We start from the raw sequence: 22,354 nt of genomic DNA, 5'->3' as shown, positions 1-22,354 counted from the left end.
TTATTGCATCCATTGACAAGAAAATGACTATGGGAGGGACATGATCTGTGCAGAAATATACGAGCTGAGCATCTAACTTGGACTGTGATCAAAGAACTTGGTGACACAACAGAAAAACACATTCAATACTATAGAAACAAGGAAGCACATTTTCTCCAATCCTCCATTCTCACTCTCCTGAACAATAAACTATGTATAACAACAATATCACCAGAAATATCAACTGCAACAGATTAAACTATTGCCACTCTAACGACAATAAGAATGTAGAAACAAAGTGTCATGAATCAATTGAATGATTTGGCATTTTCTACAAACATTCAGGTTTTGAAGCCAAAAATCTGCTCCAGCATTTGCTGAGCTACACTTCGACCAAAATGCTGTGCTCCTAAAACACCAGCTAATAAAAACATAATTTGAATAACTCAATACAGTGGCCCCGTCCATTACTTTCTGGGTTCAGGGCAATCACTGCCATCAAAGACCAACAGGACCACTCGTCTTCACCAGATACTCAACTAAAAAAAAATTACTTGCAGTCGTGGATTAAGAAAATCGATAACATTCTTTAAACCAAATCTTCAGGAAGTGTTTTTGGCCAGGTAATAGTTTTTGTTTAGACGCTCTGATCACATTTCCTCCAATACCAAAGCGTTTCATGTCTATCCACAAGTTGTTCTCAACTTCCAGGCTCTTCAGAGAAGTAACTGATAAGATTGGTACCATGTAAGTGCCAAGCTATGACCATCTCCAAAAAGAAATGCATTAACCACCCCAGTCACTGATATCCTGATGGACAACAGTGACCAGAATCTATTAGTTATATTATGGAAACAAACTATCCAGCCTAATCAGGTCATACTTGAGTGTTACTCTGGCCTTCTCCCATATTTTCCCATCTAAATCTAGCATCATAACCATCTATTCCTTTGAAATGCTTGTCTACCTTGACCTTAAATGCACATACACTGTTCACTTCACACACTCCCTGTTGTAGTGTGTTTCACATCCTCAGCACTCTATGGGTTGAAATATCTTCTGAATTCCACCCTGATTTCCTGGTGACTATCATACATCAACGACCTCTAGTTACATTCTTCTTAGCAACAGATAACAGTCTTCCTGTATCAAATCCACTAAAACATAATCTTAAGGAGCTATATAATTACCACACAGCCTTATTTTCTCAAGAGAAATTAATTCCACTCTGTAAATACTTTCCTGTTAATGTTTACCAATTGTCACAAAGAGGTGCTCATGCCAAACAATGACTATTACTCTGCCAGTTTGAAACATGAATTTGAAAAAGACCTTTTAAAAACACAGACTAAAAGTGATTTCTAAAAGAAATGATGGTCACCTAATTGTGCACAACAGTGGAATGAAGGCAGTAAATTTGCAAAGACAGCAAATGATTCCTAAAGAGTAGAAAGGATCCCACATCTCCTAACTCAATTACAAGCACCTATGACAATCACCTGCGGAAGGATTAATGGTTTGGACAATGGGATTCTGTTTAAGATAGCTCCCTAGATATGAGCTAACCAATAAGGAACAATGGGAATAACTGATCATGTTTGATCATGTTTCAACTAGTGACAACTAGAGAAAGCAAGCACATGACAAGCGACCATCTGTGGATTTTAAGCACATTCTTTCTCTGAAGAACTGTACAAGTGGCCCAGAAGCAAAGTTGGGGTACCTGTGATCTGTCTCTCCACACAACCTGCAAGTTCTGAATATTGTCTATTATTGTTCGACTTCCTCTCAATGTGCAGCACGAATATGCAATAAAGAATTCATTTATATCCAGAGAATCAAACAACTTAGTCAACTATATCTTTAAATTAGAAGCAATGGGGCCATTGAATTCTGCCTTAAATCTGCTAGGTCCCCAAACCATAACTATATCCTTATTTTTGTTTTTTATGGACTTTACTTTGGCCAAACTTCCTCACTTGTGAAAATCAGTAAGAATTGCAGATGTTCTTTCAATTTTTATTTAGTATTTAACTGACTGCCACTTCTTTTCTAGGCATACCCACTTTGAAGAAGTTCTGCTCCTCTCGCCGACAGAGTTTCCGTTCTATTCCAATCTTTTTTCTTGTCCACCTTCATTAATTTCACCGTTAATTCTGGCATTTGACCAGGTATTTGCTAAAACTCATTTCCACAATCACATCACACTCCTCAGTGACTACCTCCAGCTCAGGCTCACTACTTGTGGATTCCAACTCAAGTTTCATCCTTTGTGGTTTAAATCCACCAGGATTATAGGCATCTCCAGAATTTGCAGTCCTCACTTTCTCCTTATAGGTATCTCCGCAATGCTCAACATTCCACAGCCAGGTGCTCTCACCCTGCATCCTGAGATCCACACTCAGTGCCATGCCTCAACATATGAACCTCTCTCTCCACCAGGATCTCATCACACTGACTCAGGGCTGCACCACTCCCTAGTCCACATCATCCTCCAGCTCATTCGACGTGCTAACAAGAAACATTTTCTTTTCCTTTCAGGCAGGTGGGAGCTAGTGAAGACTGCAGATACTGGAGAATCAAAGTCGATAAAATGTGGTGCTGGAAAAAGCACAGCAAATAGAGCAGCATCGAAGCAGCAGGTGGGTTGACATTTCGGGGAGAACCCTTCATCAGGACTGGGGAGAGGGGAGGGGAGGGGGCTGAGAATTAAATGGGGGGATGTTGTTGGGGGCAAGGTAGGTGGGAATAACGATAGGCGGATACAGAGAGGAGATGATTGTGATAGGCATCAAGGTGAGAAGGTGTGTAGGGTAAGAGCAGGTAGGGGAAGCATTAAGGCTTGAGGTTTTGTGAAACAAAACATTCAGCTAGCATGACTCAGATCAGATAAGAACTTGCAGTAAACAATGACATCCTGGAGGCAAGGGTCGTGGGTTAACAAGGTGGAAAAGCATTCATTATGTAAAGTCATTTATCAAGATGAAGAAGTATTCAGTATGTAAAGTTAGTTAACAAGGTGAAAAGTATTCATTACGTGAAGCCAGTTAACAAGGTTAAGAACATTCATTGTGTAACAGCAGGTGGCTTAATCTTTACTATTGACACTCGCTGATTGTAACGGTCAGCCAATCGATATGTATGTTGCCTTATCTGGATGCTCCTCCCTGCAAGTAACTATATAATGCATTAAGAATCCGCTAGTTGAGAGAAGACTGAGAACTCCTGTCCCTATACACATAGGCGATCGATCTCTCTCCCCCCAGGGCCGGAATAAAGATGAAGGAGGTAAAACAATACTGTGACTCTGAGCATTTTGCTTCTGACTGATATGGGGATGGGGAACCGGGACGACAATATCGGCGTAGTCAGCCGAACGAATAGTAACGATTGGACAGTGTCAGCGATCGCCCGGAACATTGGTATCGCAAGACGGCACACAAGGTAAGATTTTAAACTTTGGTCCCTCTCAATATTCCTGTGTGTCGGAAACGGTCCCCTCACTCGATCGCTCTCTATTCTACGGACTCCTCAAACAATAATTAGTTAAGTCGGGAGACACAGTTTTGTAAGCGCGCTAACGAACAGAAGTTCGAGTCCACTGTGCAATATTATGAAGGGGTTAAATTGAGGTTCGAGTCCTCCACACTGTATTGGTTCAAGTTCCGAGTTAATTTGATGTTCAAGTCCTCTTTGCTGTATTGGGGTTCGAGTTCCCTGGGTTAAATTGAGGTTCAAGTCCTTTGCGCGCTGAGAAACAGGGGTTAGAATCCCTAACATACTGAGAAACAGGGATTAGAGTCCGCAACGCACTGACAAATAGGGGTTTGAGTCCTCTATGTTTAAGCGGAATTCGAGTTCTCTGTGTTTAAGTGGGATTCGAGTTCTCTGTGTTTAATTGACATTGACTTCTATTTGTTTAAGTGGAATTCGAGCTCTCTGTGTTTAAGTGGGATTCAAGTTCTCTGTGTTTAATTGAGATTCGAGTCCTCTGCGTTTGATTGAGGAGTAAAGTGAGAAAAGGATTAAAGTCCCCTAGTGGCGAAATTTGAGGCTCCGCGGGTCTTTGTACTGGGGGGAAGAGTGGCTTGGACTGCGACGGCATGTGGTCCACTGCGAGGGCTTTCTCTTTTTATAAGTGTAATTTCAGTGAGAGGATGCAAATAAAATGAGAAACGCTGAAATTAAGGTTGTATTGATACATGGGTTGAACAAGGAAAGTTTCGATGTAAATTGTGCCATGCTGAGAGATTTTGATGTTTAAAAATTTTGGTTGTTAAAATACTGGTTCAGAAAATCCTTTAATTAACTGTTTTGCCTTGTTTGAATCAGAATCTCAATTCAATGTGTTTTTCTGCCTGTTTGTCCAATGTAGTGTTTGTTACAGTTCTTGCAAGGTATTTTGTAAGTGACATTAGCTTTGCTTGTTGTCTGTATAGTGTCTTTCAAGATAATTAGCTGGTGTTTTAGTGTGTCAGTGGGTTTGTGGGCTACCGTGATGCCAAGAAATCTGAGTAGTCTGGGAGTCACTTCTGGGAGTCTTTGATGTAGGAGAGAGTGGCTGGGGCTTCTGGACGTGTTTTGTCTGCTTGTTTCGGTTTGTTGCTGAGAAATTGGTGGACTGTGTTCATTGGATAACTGTTCTTTTTGAATACACTGAATAGGTGATTTTTCTCTGCTCTTCGTAGTACCTCTGTGCTGGAGTGTGTGGTGGCTCATTGAAATAATGTTCTAATGCAGTTCCGTTTGTGGGTGCTGGGATGATTGCTTCTATAGCTCAGTATTTGTTTCAGTAGTTAAATCTTCATTGGCCCTCTTCATATTGCAAATTCAAAGAACATTGATCTCTATCAAAGTTGCCACTGTAATTCTGACTGTTTTATTTGGGAAGTTTCATTTAGAGAACATAGTTTAAAAAATTTGCATTTGTTTCCCACGAATATTTGAGATTTAAATCAGAACTGAAACTGCCTCTTCAATTGCTAAAGCACAGGAAACATTTTGTTGTTTTCTTGCTGTTCCAGACCTTTGAAATACTTTTCCTGACAGCTTTCACATTAGCCAAGTATCAATTCGTTAAAGGAAAATAATTTCCCTCTGACTAATGCACCTAACACTATGGGCAATTTAACATGGCCAATTCACCTGACTTGCACAGCTTTGGACTGTGGGAGGAAACCGGAGCACCTCGAGGAAACCCTCGCCGACACGGGGAGAATGTGCAAACTCCACACAGACAGTCGCCTGGCACTCTGGCACTGTGAAGCAGCAGTGCTAACCACTGAGCATGAATTTTTTCCACATGGGAGGATTCTTCAAACTCTATTTACTGTAACAGACTAGTAATTTTTGTTGTTATAATCATTGCATGCTGTGTGTCGAAAACTTGCTTAAATACTGGCTGTCAGAGTCTTATGAAAGCTGGTAGTGCAATCTAGGTGGTTATCATGAAATGATAAAAGGAGGGAATGAGAAAGTGTATACGGTATGAGCAGGGAGGGAAAGAGTTAACTTTTGAGTTCTTGTGAAACAAAAGGTTCAGCTAGCACTTGCAGTAAGCAATGATGTCCTAGAGGCAAGAGTAGTGGGTTAACAAGGTGGAAAAGCATTATGTAAAGTAATTTAACAAGCTTTAGATGTATTCAGTATGTGAAGTCAGTTAACAAGGTGAAAGGTATTCATTATGTGAAGCCAGTTAACAAGGTTAAGAACATTCATTGTATCACAGCAGATGGCTTAATCTTTACTATTGACACTCGCTGATTGTAACGGTTGCCCAATAAATATATATGTTGCCTTATCTGGATGCTCCTCCCTGCAAGTGACTATATAATTCATTAAGAATGTGCTACTCGAGAGAAGACCCTGTGCACATGGACGATCACTCTGTGTCCCTCCAGGGCCGGAATAACGATGGAGGTAAAACTATCCTGTGTCTCTGAGCGTTTTGCTTCGACTGATACGGGGATAGGGAAATGGGATGACAAAGGCACACAAGATGCAATTTTGAGCAAGTGTCACTCAACCTGAAACATTAACTCTGATTTCTCTCCAAAGATGCTGCCAGACCTGCAGAGCCTTTCCAACAATTTCTGTTTCTTTTCCCTCATTTGCAAAATATGTGTTTGTGTGTGTGAGAGAGAAAGATAATACTAACCTCCATCTTTGGTAAACTCAAGGAAATCTGTCCTATTGCTTCTTTTGTGAACACAACACATAAGCAGTTAACTGAATTCAGTGATTTCACTGAATTATCAAGTATGTCCTATTCAAGGAAGACAAATCTCCTGCAATCTAATGGGGGAAAAGGGAAGGAGTGAACCAATCAAGCCCTCACCTAGCGGTAGCACCATGCACTTCAGGTATACCCTCTCACATCTTCATTGCACCTTCTCTACTACATCTAGATCCTTCTTATAAATGGTAAGAAGTTCATGCAGTGGTTGAAGCATGGTCTAACTTGGATTCAATTAAGGTTTAACATAAGTTTCGTTCCTCTCCCTCTAGAAATAAAGTTGTGTGTTAGATTTGCTATTTTTAAAAGATGTGTTAATCTATGGCACAAATTTTATTGACTGATTAATACATATGCTCAAATATGAAATCTCCTAGAACAAAAGATGAGAATCCTTAATTGCCCGTTGGAACAAGTGACTTGTGGGAGGAAGATAAAGCACAAGATTAATAACAATATGCTGATTCTTCATGACCTGCAAAACTTTTTGATGTTCCAGGGCCATTTATACACAGAAGCAAAATGGACAAAATCCCCTTTGCTCTATTCTCAGCAGTGGTAATGCCATGCATAAACACTGAAGAGATATTTTGAACAATGCTTCAACCATGAATCCACAGTGACTGCTGATATTCACCAAGGTAAGTCCCAATACCCTGTCCTGGAAAGTACAGGTGAACATCATTGATGGGACTGCTGAAACAAGAAATCATATAGATGATAAACAAGAAAGTTCCAACCCCAAAGGTATTCTGATGTCTTCAAAGCTGATGGACCTTTGCTTACATCAAGACTCCATGAATTCATCTTACAGATATGATAGAGAAGAAGAAATCCCCTGCCAACTTCAGGAATGCAGCAATTGTAGCAGTCTTCAAGATAGGAGACAGAAATCAGGAACACTTCCTGTGTCCATGCTGACTATGTATGCAGGAAGTGTTTCCGCTCCTAATTTGCTTCATTATGTGCCTGGAGCTGCAGATGGACTCACTGAGGAATTTCCATTAGGCTGGGAATGTCATGGTAGTACATTTAGCAAGGTGGTCACACAGATAGAGAAGAGTTAGGTGAACACCAGAAAAGTGAGTAAGCGTGGGCAGGCAGTGCAAGAGACCCTTATGGCCATTCCACTCTCAAACAGGTACAGAGGAACCTCGATTATCTGAATATCAATTATGCGAATATCGGATTATCCGAAGGGGATCTCAAGGTCCCGATAGAAACATTACGTCAAAGAGCTGTGTCAACCCTGATCGCATCGTTTGTTTATAGGTACAATGATTAAAAACAAACTCGGCTCACTGAAATGCTGCCGAGAACAGTCCTGGACAGTCCAGGCACTGTCTCTAAATGACTGACCTCTCGCCCTCTCTCTCTCTCTCCTCCTACACTTTCCCTGGAGTTCTATGGAGGGGTGAACCCTAAACCCCCTTCCCCAGATAATCTCTCCAACATTTTCCTGTACAGGGCAGAGGTGGAACCTCTCAAAAGTTGTGTGTGTGTGAACGCTATTTGGAAAATTACCCCACAAAGGCAGCAGCAGTCTTACTATTGGTGTACAATCCGGCCTCCCCGCCCCTCCCCCGGCACGGACAGGGGTCGGATGGTGGGCGAGGATGGATGGGGATGCGGGTTGGGGACAGGCGGGGACTGTGTTGGATGGGGTGGGAGCGGACGGGGTTGGGGACAGTGGGGGACGGGGTGGGAGCAGACGGGGTTGGGGGTGGGCGGGGGCAGGGTGAGAGCAGACAAGGGGCGGGGTCTCACATGCAGTGTGCTCTTGCCTACTCTGCTGAATGGGGAGCAGACTTCACAGAAAACTCCGAGCCCAAGTGGAAATCAGTTAACCGAATAATCAATTATCCAAACGAAATAGTGCTCAAAACCCTGTTGTTTGTAATCTATAAATGATTTTGAGGAAGATGTGGGTAGCCCGATCATCAAGTTTGCAGATAACACAAAGATTGGAGGTGCTGCAGATAGTGAACAGGATTACTAGAGAACAAGAACAAACAACAAAGAACATTACAGCGCAGGAACAGGCCCTTCAGCCCTCCAAGCCTGTGCCGATCCATATCCTCTATCTAAATCTGCTGCCTATTTTCTAAGGATCTGTATTCTTCTGCCCTCTCCCCAATCATATATCTGTCCAAATACATCTTACATGACGCTATCATTCCTGCCCCTACCACCTCCACTGGCAACGCATTCCAAGCAACCATGACACCTTTGTGTAAAGAACTTTCTACATATATCTCCCCTAAACTTTTCCACTCTCACTTTGAACTTGTGACCCCTAGTAATTGAGTCCTCCACTCTGGGAAAAAGTTTCTTGCTATCCACCCTGTCTATACCTCTCAGGATTTTGTAGGCCTCAATTAGGTTCCCCCTCAATCACCTTCTTTCAAATGAAAATAATCCTAATCTACTCAACCTCTCCTCATAGCTAGCATCCTCCATACCAGGCAACATCCCGGTGAACCTCCTCTGCACCCTCTCCAAAGCATCCACATCCTTTTGGTAATGTGGTGACCAGAACTGTGCACAGTATTCCAAATGTGGCCAAACCAAAGTCTTATACAATTGTAACATGACCTGCTAACTGTACTCAATACCACGTCCGATGAAGGAAAGCATGCCGTATGCCCTCTTGACCACTCCACTGACCTTCAAGGAACAGTGGTCCTGAACACCCAGATCTCTCTGTAGATCAATTTTCCCCAGGACCTTTCCATATACTGTATAGTTCACTCTGGAATTGCATCTTCCAAAATGCATCACCTCGCATTTGTCTGGATTGAACTCCATCTGCCATTTCTCTGCCCAACTCTCCAATCTATCTATATTCTGCTATATTCTCTGACAATTCCTATTCACAATCTGCTACTCCACCAATCTTAATGTCATCTGCAAATTTGCTAATGAAGCAACCTACACATTCCTCCAAATCAATTAATTATATCACAAACAACATTGGTTCCAGCACGGATCCCTGTGGGACACCACTGGTCACAGGTCTCCATTTTGACAAGAGGATACAGCAGAATATATAAAGACTTGAGACTTGAGTGGAGAAATGGCAAGTGGGATTCCAATCTGGAAAAAAATGTAAGGTGATGCATTTTGGAAAATTGAATGCTGGAGGGACTTATACAGTAAATGGCAGAACTCTTAACAGCATTAACATACTGAAGGATCTAGGCATGCAGGTGCACAGTTCCCTTAAAGTGACAACACAAGTGAATAAGGTGGTCAAGAAGGTATATGCATTCTTGCCTTCTTCGGTCAGGGCACAGAGTAAACAAAATGGCAAGTCATGTTGCAGCTGTACAGAACTTTAGTTAGGCTACACTTGGAATATTAATTATGGTCGCCACACTTCAAGAAGGATGTGCAGGCTTTGGAGAAGGTTCAGAAATGGGTTACCAGGATGTTGCCTAGTCTGGGGGGAATTAGCTATGAGGAGAAATTGGACAAACTTGGTTTGTTTTCATCTGAACATCAGAGGATGAGGAATTATGAGAGGCATGGATATAATGGATAGTCAGAGTCATTTTCTCAGGGTAGAAATTCAATAATTAGGTGACATAGATTTAAGGTAAAAGGGGTAAGTTTGAAGGAGATATGAGAGGCAGTGTTTTTTACACAGAGTGTGTTAAGTGCCTTGAATGTACTGCCAGAGGAGGTGACGGAGACGGATACCATAGCAATGCTTAAGACATAGATGTTAAAAAGCAGGGAACAGAGGAATACAGACAGTGTAGTAGTAAAAGGCTTTTAGTTTAGAAAGGCATCATGTGTCAGTGCTGAATCCATTACTAAGGGGGTTATAGCAAGATACTTGGAAAATCATAATGTGATCAAGCATGTGATCCAAGCATGGAAGTAAAATCATGTTAAATGTATGAACGTTTTGATAAAATAATATTCACAGTGGATAGAGGGGACCTGAATTTGTGTTACTCTTGAACTTCCAGAACGTATTTGATAAGGTGCCACTTTGAAGGTTGCTGCATAAGATCAAAGTACCCGGTGCAGTGAGAAACATATTAGCATGGATAAAGGATAGGTTAGCTAAGAGGAAGCAGGTTAGGACTAAACAGGTCATTATTAGGTTGGCAGGTAGTAACTAGCAGAGTGCTATAAGGATCAGTACTTGGTCTTCAATTATTTACAACCTTTTTCAACATTTTGGATGAGAGAACCAAATCTGCAAAGGGATATGGATAAGTTAAGTCAGTGGCAAAAATTTGGCAGATGGAGTATAATGTGGATGAAAATGAACTTGTCTATTTTGGCAATAAGAAGTGAAAAGCAGTATACTACTTAAATGGAGAAACACTCCACAACTCAAATGGTAAAGAGGTATCTGGGTATCTTTGTACATGAATCAAAGAGTTAGTTTGCAGACACAGCACGTGATTAGGAAGGCAAATGGAATTTTTTTTTGCAAGGAGAATGAAGTGTAACAGTAGGGAAGCTTTACAACAATTGTACTTGACATTATTGAGAGCACATTTGGAGAACTGTGCACGTTTTAGTCTCCTTATTTGAAAACAAGATATATTTGCTTTAGAAGGAGTTCAGAGAAGGTTCACTCAACTCATTCCTGGGACGAAGAGCTTATCTTACAAAGAAAGGTTGTGCAGGCTGGGCCTTTACCCATTTGAGTTTAGAAGAATGAGGGGTGATCTCATTGAAACCTATAAGAGCCTGAGGGATTGAATAGGATAGATACCAAGTGGATGTTTCCTATGTGAGGAAGGCTAAAACTGCAGAACATGGTTCAAGAATAAAAGGTCTCCTTAAGTGAGATTTAAAGAGAATAGACAAGATGAGGAGACTATTTTTTCTCTCAAAGGGTAATTAGCATGTAAAATTCTCTTCCCCAGAAGGTAGTGGAGGCTGGTATTTTAAATTTATTCACCAATGAGTTAGATAGATATCTCCTAGATAATGAAGTCAAGACTCTGTGGGGTGGGTGGTCAGACAGGAAAGTGAAGACAAGACCACAACTAGATTAGCTGTGATTTTACTGGAAGGTGTTCCAGGCTTGAAGGACCAAATGGCCTACTCCTGCTCCCACGTCCTATGTTTCTACAACGCACACCAGCAATAAAAAAATTCCATCAGCAATGCCTCTGCCTAATCTTTCAGATTCAATGGATGGATTGTCAAACAAATGCTAGCATTCTTTTTGAGGATGACTTCAGGTAAAATTTCTACAAAATTATCTTTGATGGACTTGACATTGTACTCAGATGCTGAAACCTGTCTCCCCTGCCAGGTCCTGCTCTCTCAACTTTCAAATGGCCAACATTCTAATATAATCTAAGATTAAAATATAATCTAAGATTCTCCTTGAAGCACTAATTGACATTAATGACTGGCAGGAGCTTGCTACCAATAATTCAGAATGGCAACAACTTGCCATCAAGCTGCACACAATTTGAGTTTTGACTCTTAATACTAATGTAGAAGGTCAGCAGCGAAGGAAAGAAAAGAATGCACATTCTGACCCCAGACTGCACTTCTCTGTGAGATGCCCTGCCTTATGTGCCCAATGATCAGGGAGTCAACAATGCCCTGTTCAGTCATGATTTCCTGTCACTTAATGTTAACCAATTTTTTTAAACTCCCATTCAACTCTATTTATTGTCTTGTTATAAATGTCCTCTCTTACTTTCGTTTTATCTATGTTCTCTGGTCCTGTTCCATTTAATTAGATTGTTAAGCTTCTAGTTTAAAGTCTTTGCCTTATTTAACCTTTCTGCTGGGACTCAGCTCTGTCAACTCGGCACCGCCTCGTGCTCCCACGAGGAGGTTGAACAGTTCATCCACTTCACCAACACCTTCCACCTCGACCTCAAATTCACCTGCACAGTCTCAGATTCCTCCCTCCCCTTCCTCGACCTTTCTATTTCTATCTCAGGCGACCATATCAACACGGACATCTACTACAAACCGACCGACTCCCACAGCTACCTGGACTACGCCTCCTCCCATCCTACCCCCTGTAAAAACGCCATCCCATTCTCCCAATTCCTTCGACTCCGCCGCATCTGCTCCCAGGAGGACCAGTTCCAAAAACGCACATCCCAGATGGCCTCCTTCTTCAAGGACCGCAATTTCCCCCCCGACGTGGTCGACGATGCCCTCCACCGCATCTCTTCCACTTCCCGATCCTCCGCCCTTGAACCCCGCCCCTCCAACCGCCACCAGGACAGAACCCCACTGGTCCTCACCTACCACCCCACTAACCTCCATGTACAGCGCATCATCCGCCGTCATTTCCGCCACCTCCAAACGGACCCCACCACCAAGGATATATTTCCCTCCCCTCCCCTATCAGCATTCCGTAAAGACCACTCCCTCCGTGACTCCCTCGTCAGATCCACACCCCCCACCAACCCAACCTCCACTCCCGGCACCTTCCCCTGCAACCGCAGGAGGTGCAAGACTTGCGCCCACACCTCCCCCCTCACCTCCCTCCAAGGCCCCAAAGGAAACTTCCATATCCGCCACAGATTCACCTGTACCTCCACACATATCATCTATTGCATCCTTTGCACCCGATGTGGCCTCCTCTATATTGGGGAGACAGGCCGCCTACTTGCGGAGCGTTTCAGAGAACACCTCTGGGACACCCGGACCAACCAACCCAACCACCCTGTAGCTCAACATTTTAATTCCCCCTCCCACTCCACCAAGGATATGCAGGTCTTTGGACTCCTCCATCGTCAGACCACAGCTAAACGACGGTTGGAGGAAGAACGCCTCATCTCCGGCTAGGAACCCTCCAACCACAAGGGATGAACTCGGATTTCACCAGTTTCCTCATTTCCCCTCCCCCCAGCCTGTCTCAGTCAAATCCATCAAATTCAGCACCGCCTTCCTAACCTGCAATCTTCTTCCCGACCTCTCCGCCCCCACCCCAATCTGACCTATCACCCTCACCTTGACCTCTTTCCACCTATCACATTTCCGACGCCCCTCCCCCAAGTCCCTCCTCCCTATCTTTTATCTTAGCCTGCTGGACCAACTTTCCTCATTCCTGAAGAAGGGCTAATGCCCGAAACGTCGATTCTCCTGTTCCCTAGATGCTGCCTGACCTGCTGCGCCTTTCCAGCAACACATTTCCATCTCTGATCTCCAGCATCTGCAGACCTCACTTTCTACTCAGCTCTGTCAGTCAGGTTCAGGTGAAACTAGCCCCATCAGTTCAGTTCCATCATGTCCCAGCTGCGGTGCCAGTACTGCATGAAAATGAACTCTCTTTCCCATACCACTCCTTTTAGCCATATGTCAATTGTCTTGATATTTCTACTCCTATGCCAAATTGCACAATGTGGACAACTGGGTTGAACATAATGAGTCTAAGATAATTTTGATGTGATGGAAATGTAGGATCACATGCCTACAAGAGGACTAAAGAGTGGTCTCATGGAGGAGGAGGCTCTCCGAACTTGTGCTGAACTCTCACTACGTAAGGATAATGTCTGTAACTGACAGGTTCTTGTTAGAATGAACATGGAAAACAGTAGAGACACCTGAATTACAATCAGACCCCAATCACTCCAACAATCAGATAAAACATCTGATATTTTTTCAGCAGGATTTCCTCCCTGTTCCTACCTATTTTGCTCCAACATGGACTGCAACAGGAATACAGGATTTGGGAGGTCACGTTGCAGCTGTACAGGACACTGGTTAGGCCATTGTTGGAATATTGCGTGCAATTCTGGTCTCCTTCCTTTCGGAAAGATGCTGTGAAACTTGAAAGGGTTCAGAAAAGATTTACAAGGATGTTGCCATGGTGGAGGATTTGAGCTATAGGGAGAGGCTGAACAGGCTGGGGCTGCTTTCCCTGGAGCGTTGGAGGCTGAGGGGTGACCTAATGGAGGTTACAAAATTATGAGGGGCATGGATAGGATAAATAGACAAAGTCTTTTCCCCGAGGTCGGGGAGTCCAGAACTAGAAAACATAGATTTAGGATGAGAGGGGAAAGATATAAAAGAGACCTAAGGGGCAACTTTTTCATGCAGGGGGTGGTATGTGTATGGAATGAGCTGCCAGAGGAAGTCGTGGAGGCTAGTACAATTGCAACATTTAAAAGGCATCTGGATGGGTATATGAATAGGAAGGGTTTGGAGGGATATGGGCCGGGTGCTGGCAGGTGGGACTAGATTGGGTTGGGAAATCTAGTCGGCATGGACAAGTTGGACCAAAGGGCCTGTTTCCGTGCTGTACGTCTCTATGACTCTATGACTCTAACCAAATTCAACCCCTCCCTTTCAAAGTTCCTCTCAACCAGCAATAGGCTATCACTTACTCCAACAGGTAGGCATGTTCATGTCTCTTTTCATAGAATCCTTGTTACAAAGCTTTGCGAGCACTGCAGGTTTCTTGGAACAGAAGCCCTCCTTGTATATCATATCCTTGGAGATGTGGTCACTTTCTATCCTACACACATGCCTGAGACAACAATGTCTTCTTTTCTTAACTTCTGCAAACATATTTGCCTTACAAAGAACTGCTTCATTGCAGACATTACCATTCCATATGATGCAGAAGATATGCCAGTAAAATTGGAGATGGAAATTATCAGCCTTTTTAAATGACAATTGATTAAAATGTTTCTGAATCAGCAATATTATCTGAGTGGCTTTAAGGAGCTGAGCATCCTGTGTTGAGAGGCTCCCTTCTTGACTCCAGAGTTTCTCCATCACAAGGTCCAAGATGAAAATATGATGAACAATCTCCATTTATCTGAATATGATACAACAGCACACCAAAAACTCAACACCATCCAAGATGACAGTAGTTCACTAAATCAGCACTTCTACCACAAAACTCAACATTGACGAGCAGGACACTTTGCATGTAGTAGATACCAACTAATTAAGGGCATTCTACAATATCCTGTTTATTTTCACATCTACAATCACTATAATTCAGAAGGACAACAGCAGTGATATCGTGGATCAGCAAAAGCCATTAGCTGCATATTCTCTAAGTCACATGCTTCCTTGACATCAGAGCTCTGTTAGAACTGCAGTGATCCAAAGAGAAGAGAATGCATGAAATTGTCTAACTTGTCTAAATCTATTGGAAGCAATTTGAGGGACAAAATTAATAAAAATAAAAGACACAGAGATTAATCAAGAATAGTCAACATGGTTTTGTTAAGGAGTGACTATGTCTGACCAACTTGATCGAATCTTTCAAAAAGGTAAGCAGGTGTATAGATGAGATCAATGTATTTGACATAGTCTACTTGGACTTCAACAAGGCTTTTCAAAGGGATCCACATGGAAAACTAATACGAAAGGTCAGGGGAAGTTTGCCAAATTGGATACAGAATTGGGTGAGCGGCAGGAAGCAGAGGGCGATGGTCACAGGGTGTTTTTGTGATTAAAAGCCCGTGTCTAGTAAGGTTCTACAGAGATCAATGTTAGGGCCCTTGCCATTTATGTTACATATAAATGATTTAGACATGAATGTTGGAGGGTTTATCAGGAAGTCTGTGGATAATATAAAGGTTGGTGGAATGATAAATAGTAAGAAGCTTAGCCTTAGATTACAAGACGATATAGATGGATTGCTCAGATGGGTTATCAGTGACAGACGGAATTCAATCTGAATATCTGTGAGGTGATGCACCTGGACAGGACAAACAAGACAAGCGAATACACGATGAACAATAGGACCCCGGGAAGCATTGAGGAGCAGAGGGTCCTTGGTGTGCATACCCACCAGTCCTTTAAAGTAGCAAGATAGGTGGATAAAGTGGATAAAAAGGCATGTAGGATACTTTATTAGCCAACGCACAGAGTTTAAGAGCAGGGAGGTAATGCTGGAACTTTATAAGTTCAGCCATGGTGTGGAATCCACATCTTGTGGAGGGATGTGACTGCGCTGGAGAAGGTGCAGAGGGAATTTATCAGGATGTTGCCTGGCCTCAAAAGTTTTAGTTATGAGGAGAGATTGGAGAGACCGGGGCTGCTTTCCTTGGAGCAGAGGAGACAAGAGTGGGCATGATTGTGATGTATAAAATTATGAGGGCATAAACAGGGTAGATGGGAATAAACCTTTTCCCTTGGTGGACGGATCAATGACCAGGGGCATAGATTTAAGGTAAGGGGTATAAGATTTACATCACAGATGGAAAGAAACTATTTGTCACCAAGAGGCTCGTGGGACTCTGGAAAACTGCCTGTAATAGCGGCTGAAGCAAAACCCTCTTAACATTTAAGAAGTATTTAGATGTACACTTGTGATACCAGAGCATACAAGGCTATGGGCCAAGTGAAGGCAAATGGGATTAGAGTAGTTAGGTGGTTGTTTTTTGATCAGCACAACTTCAATAGGTTGAAGGGCCCTTTTCTATGCTGTTGACCTCTATGCATCACTATCTCCAGAACAGATGAAACAAAAACATGAAGTCCCTTTTTGATAAAAACAGAAACATGAAATCCCTTCACAGAATTTCCACCAGTATGCAGGTGCAGCTCTGGTATAATATGACCATTTAAATGTCATCAGTATTACATGATGCAGCAGAATGTGAACAGCCACTAGGTGGAAGCATATGTATATCTAAGAGGCCAAGATTACATGGTCAATGAAAGAGAAAACACAAACATTCAGAACAAGGTGCATGGTTATTCCTAACAGCTGAAATATCAACACATAATGCAAGACTGTTTTCAGAAAGGAACACACTTTAAGTGAGGGGGGGGGGGGTGACAGGTGAGAAGTGGGAGCATTTGAACCATGTCCCTAATTCCTTTCACCATCACCTCTTACTATCCACCAGACTCTGCCTGCTACCAATGAGTTGAACAGAATTCTGCTGCAGTTCAGTGGGCAATGAACAGCCAAGGTTAGGGTTTCATGATTTCTACTTAATATAATACTCAAGCAAGCAAGCAAGCCATTGGGGAGGGCCTGACTGCACTTGTATTAATTGCGAAGTATGAAGCTCATGCAAATTACGATACTTTCCTGCGATTCAACCAAAGTCTTCTGATTTCCAAAGCCTTCTGGCTACAGCTGTAAGTTGTTAAATGGCTGGAGCAACACCTCCAATTCTCTGTCTCTCCCTCATAAATGTACAGTGGAGCCTATGAAAGGACTTGCATAGTTGATGTATAACTCAGACCAGGACTTACCCGGCCATTCCCACAAATGTGGGAGAGCTGCTTGCGGAAACCAGTATCCAGTCACTAAGTCATCCTTTATTTACACATGGCAAGTCCTTAACAGTGATCCATCTTTCTAAAAGCCATCTCTCAAAGTGAGCAGAACATCTGACTCTCCTGTTTTTTAAGCTGTCAGCCAGGGCTCTCTGATTGGACCTGATTGACAGCCCCAATTAGTGAACTCATATTCTATGAGGTCCACTCATTACAATCACTATAGAATATAGATAGGTTAAGAGAGTGGTTAACAGGTGTCCTTGTCAAACCACATGTCCCATTAAGTCACTCTTGCATTCATAAATTCATTTTTAGCTAATTTCATCACAAAACCAGCCAACTATAATTGCTCAAACAAGTCTTTGATTTGTCTTATATGCTCTTCCCAAATGCTACCATAAAGAGCAACATGATCCAAATACACAAAACGGTTACAAACGCCAGTTATGATTTGATTCATAAGACTCTGGGACTTGATTCATAAGCCTCTGGAATGTAGCTGAGGTGTTATTTAATCAAAAATGGCATCACCTGACATTGGTACAACCCCTTCAATATATCATCTCGAAGGATAAGGTGAGCAGGTGCATTGGAACACCACCACCAGCAAATTCCACTCCAAGTTGCTACTCATCTTAATGGAGCTATGCCATCATTACTTCACTTTTGGTGGAAATCCTGGAACTTCCCAATATATTGTGGTTACCTACACCACAAGAACCACAGCAGTTGAAGAAGGCAGCTCACCACCAACTTCTCCAAAACAAATAGGGATTGGAAATAAATGCTGGCCTAGCCAGAAATGCCCACATCCCATGAGAAAACAACTGAAAGCTCCTGATCTGCCAGAGTAGCCTTCCGTCGTTTAGCGATATTTACCACAGAGTTGTTGTTATGCTAGCAGCAGTCCCATATTAACTTGCAAAACTCTCCCATATGCTAGAACCCAAAGCCTCAGGGAAACCTCAGGGTACAATATTTAGTCAATGTCACCCTTGGCATTTCCCACACACCCACAATCTTCATCAACCTCCTGGTAGCATCCTGATTCCTCTTCCACCTGCAACTTGAGCCACCTATGTGCATTGGCAATATACTTACCACAGCAGAATTTTATTTCATCCAGGAAATAATTAATGCAGATGCTAGATGGGCAGAATCCAGAGAAGGAAAAGGCCTCTCGGACACTGCCACTTTAATTGGGGTTTATATGTGATTATTCTCTCATGGCTCAAAGGAGCAATACTTCTTCTAATTCATACAAGTGTATGACTTTTTGTCCCATGTAACCTGTTCTCCCATTAATGTTCCATAAACATTGTAGTACTTCTGAAACCACCAGGTCCTTTTCAAAGTTCATTAATCCAATGTTTACACCAAGGCTCCAAATGACTCTGAATCTATTAACATCCCTTGGAGTTAAATCCATATATTCTACAAGCTCATCAATTTTAAAAATTTTTTTGTGATGGTGGTGAGTGGTACCATGGGGCAGGGTGGTGGTGGTAGGAGTTGAGAGGGCATTTCCAATAATGGTCATTATTCTAGGAGTTTCTATTTTGCTTTTGCCTCACATGGGAAATGACAAGATTCAATGGTGGGTGCAGATACTGAAGGTTTTGTTTGGATGTTTGGCAGGATCCTGGAAAAAAAGGGGGGTCTTAATGATGTAAGTATTCTTGTTCCAATTTTTCCATCCATCTTCCATCTTTCCAAAACTTGTCCAGTTTCTAATCTCTGGCCTTGCTGGAATATTGTCATGTTGGTTTAGCACCAGACTATAGCAGAGACTTCACTTTACATTCAACCTTCAGCATACCCAGCTTAGGCTCACTGAGGTTCATTAACGTTCTGCTAGGTACTCACTCCTTTGGTGGATTCAAATCCTCTGGGCGAGGCTCAAAAAACCGGAGTACTTCATCACATTGCGAGATTAGAGGAGGCAGTCGGACCAGAGACTAGAGCGGATTAAAAAAGGAATGTTACACACTAAGGAAAAACCAATACATAAGCACACAAAAATTTTAATAACATTATAAACATGGATCAGTTCAGAAGAAGAGTCATATTGGACTCAAAACATTAAATCTGCTTTACTCGCCACAGAAGCTGTCAGATCTGCTGAGTTTCTGCAGCATTTTCTAATTTTATTACAAATATGGATACTATACATGTTTCATTATTAAGCAGAATTCAAATTAAATTTTTTGTGAAAAAGGCAAAACATATATCTTTTATTTTATTGATTAAAGCTGAAGTCTGTGTTACATTTTATGATTTTAGAACATTTTAAAAATACTCTTACTAATAAATTTACTAATGATAACTTAATAATAAATATTTTTGGCTCTGTGTTTTAGCGAGCCCCATTTCTCTTTTTGTGCCCACCATCATCCCACCCCTTTCCTCAGGTACAGTATTTCCATTTATCTATATATATGTAGGTTTTTGCCCTAAGTTCAAACAGAGAATACTCTTTTGGTTCTAACGAAGATTAGTAACACTAAAATATAAACATGTTTCTCTAACTAGATACTGCCCTGATCTGCTGAGCTGTAAAGACTATCATTTTATTTTATTTCTTTTTTCATTGTAGACTCAATTAGGAAAGGAGTGTTTCACAATAAAGGACTGAGGAAGGAACTGCTGAACTTTTAGCAAGCAAGTTACTGAAACCCATTGTAACTTGTGTTTACACTGTTACTTTGTTCAAACAATGGGGGAAGCTTTTGTAGATGGGCTGACCCCCTGGTGTCTGTGCACAAAGTGACATTCAACCCGTTAACAGAGTGTTGATTGATTTGTGGAGTTATGTAGAGTTATGGGTACCAAAAGTCATCAGCCTGACAACAACTATATGATTGGCTACTAGTGTGTGGGTGTGAACAAAACTGTGGCAGATGGTGTGTGTGTGTGTTTGCACGCGCATGTGCGCGTGGGTGCAGGCCTCAAGAAAGTCAGTTTATTTTCTCCTATCAGTTGCTGTTAGCTATTGCTTTTAACAAACAAGTCTGGGACTTTATAATTTATAAAACAGTCACTCTATGCCTTCTGTGATGAAGTGAGAAAACCTGAAGGAGAAGATCAGCAATCTGAAGGACTTAGGAAACAAAAGATACACTCCATCAAATCCTGAGAACTGGTACTAGTGCTACTGAACTGTTCCCTTGCATTTTTCTCCCTTAACCCAAACCACTACATTTCTTGTCTATCCGTGTCTGTATGAGTGCATAGAGAAGTTTAAGAATGGAGTTCGAGTCTTAACTATTAGTGATATATCAACAGTTATTGTTGTTTATGTGTCATTAAAATCTCTTCATTTCTAATGTTCTTGCTAAGTTTAGAAACCTTATCTGTGCTTTCTGTTAATCTGTCTATCCAATAGGTAACTGGGCATTTTCTATACTTTGATAAAGTTTTAAGTTGTATGATGACTCCAAGAATAATGGGGCTCCATTTGCAGTAGTGAGGAGTGACATTCTTTGTTTTTATTTCTTGAGTCATCTTTCCCAATGATTTGTCACAATATCACGGACAGGCATGAGATCAGTTTCCACATTAATGCCTGCGGCAATTTATTCTATATTTGAGTTCTGAAAAAGTTACATTGGACTCAAATCATTATCGCAGTTTCTTTCTCCATAATGTTGTCAGACATGCTGAGTTTCTCCAGCAATTTCTGTTTTGATTTCAAATTTCCAATCTCCAGAGTATTTCACTTTTATTTATGCACATTTACACCAATGGTTCCCAGATGAAATGCTTCACCATCTCATTATTCCATGACTGCTCCATGTTATCAATGGTTTATCCCAAATCCAGTTTTGAATGAGCCACAACGTCCTCCACCTAAACACAAAAGGCCGAACTTTATGGTATTTTAACTGCAGCAGACTTTTTATTTACCAGCATCTATGGGACCAAGAGTGTGCAGGTTGATCAAATATTCCACACAATCAAGAGGCACACATAAACACATTAACCCTGACCAAGTGAAGCTTCAAGACATCAACATCCCTCAGAAAATCTATGTAAAAACATCAACACACCTCCTAAAATCAATGTAAAAGCACACAGTAAGTAATAGAAATGTAATACAGGGATATTCACATAACTGTTACACTTTATTTACAACATAAATACAGAGGCACCTCGATTATCCAAGGTCACGAGCAGGCAATATTTCAGTCAGTTAATCGAATGCCAGATGATCAAATGCCGTACAACCTTGTTAGCCAAGTATCGGGACCTTGTGATCTTGACCGGACAATCCAAAATTTGGTTAATCGAATGCCGGATAATTGAGCTTCCTCTGTAGTTGGATATCACAGTCGATCAGTGAATTTGAGGTATATAACATTTGCTGGTTTATCAAGAGAACTGACACTATGCCTTTAAGACAGATTTGTTCTTTCATGTTTCTTTTGAAAACAAGTGGTGTAAACCTGGAGCAAATGGTCTGGTCTGAGCACAGCAATGTAGCTAACTTTTTAAAAAAATTTGAACTACAGAACCAGGATTATAGTTTAACATTCAGTAGTTGCTGGACAAAATACTGCAGATGCTAGAAATCCAAAATAATGTGCTAGAATACTCAGCAGGTGTGTAGTGTAAAACAGAAAAAGTTGAATATGACTTATGTCCTTTCCCTTTCCACAGATGTTGCCTGACCTGCTAAGTTTCTCCAGAATTTGGTTGTTATTTACTTTTAGTTTGGCTTTCGATATCTGTTGATTAGACCACAAAAGGCTCAAAAGTAAAATGAATAAAAAGTGGTGAAAAACCTTGGGAATTATGGATCAGGAGTGGTGAAGGAATAGGATTAAATTGTAACCCTATCACAGGAGTGGAGTCTGTCCAGCCTGTATTTCTGTTCAGTTTAATTATGATGTGGAGGTGCAGGTGTTGGACTGGAATGGACAAAGCCAAAAATCACCA

At 41.7% G+C, this 22,354-nt stretch overlaps 1 protein-coding gene across 2 annotated transcripts in view; it reads right to left on the bottom strand.

The window, feature by feature from the left end:
- The window catches only part of sh3pxd2aa (SH3 and PX domains 2Aa), a 322,784-nt gene that overhangs the window by 167,361 nt on the left and 133,069 nt on the right, over positions 1-22,354 (bottom strand). For both annotated transcript variants that reach the window (XM_043712866.2, XM_087998826.1), the window contains exon 5: positions 19,283-19,374. In XM_043712866.2, coding sequence (XP_043568801.2) covers positions 19,283-19,374 — 92 coding nt within the window. The remainder of the gene's footprint in view (positions 1-19,282; positions 19,375-22,354) is intronic.

Source organism: Chiloscyllium plagiosum, unplaced genomic scaffold, assembly GCF_037043375.1.
Source record: "Chiloscyllium plagiosum isolate Xiang-an unplaced genomic scaffold, Cpla_swu_hap1 HiC_scaffold_22, whole genome shotgun sequence".
In the NCBI taxonomy this organism is placed as follows: Eukaryota; Metazoa; Chordata; class Chondrichthyes; order Orectolobiformes; family Hemiscylliidae; genus Chiloscyllium; species Chiloscyllium plagiosum.
This window is presented reverse-complemented; position numbering and strand designations above follow the sequence as displayed.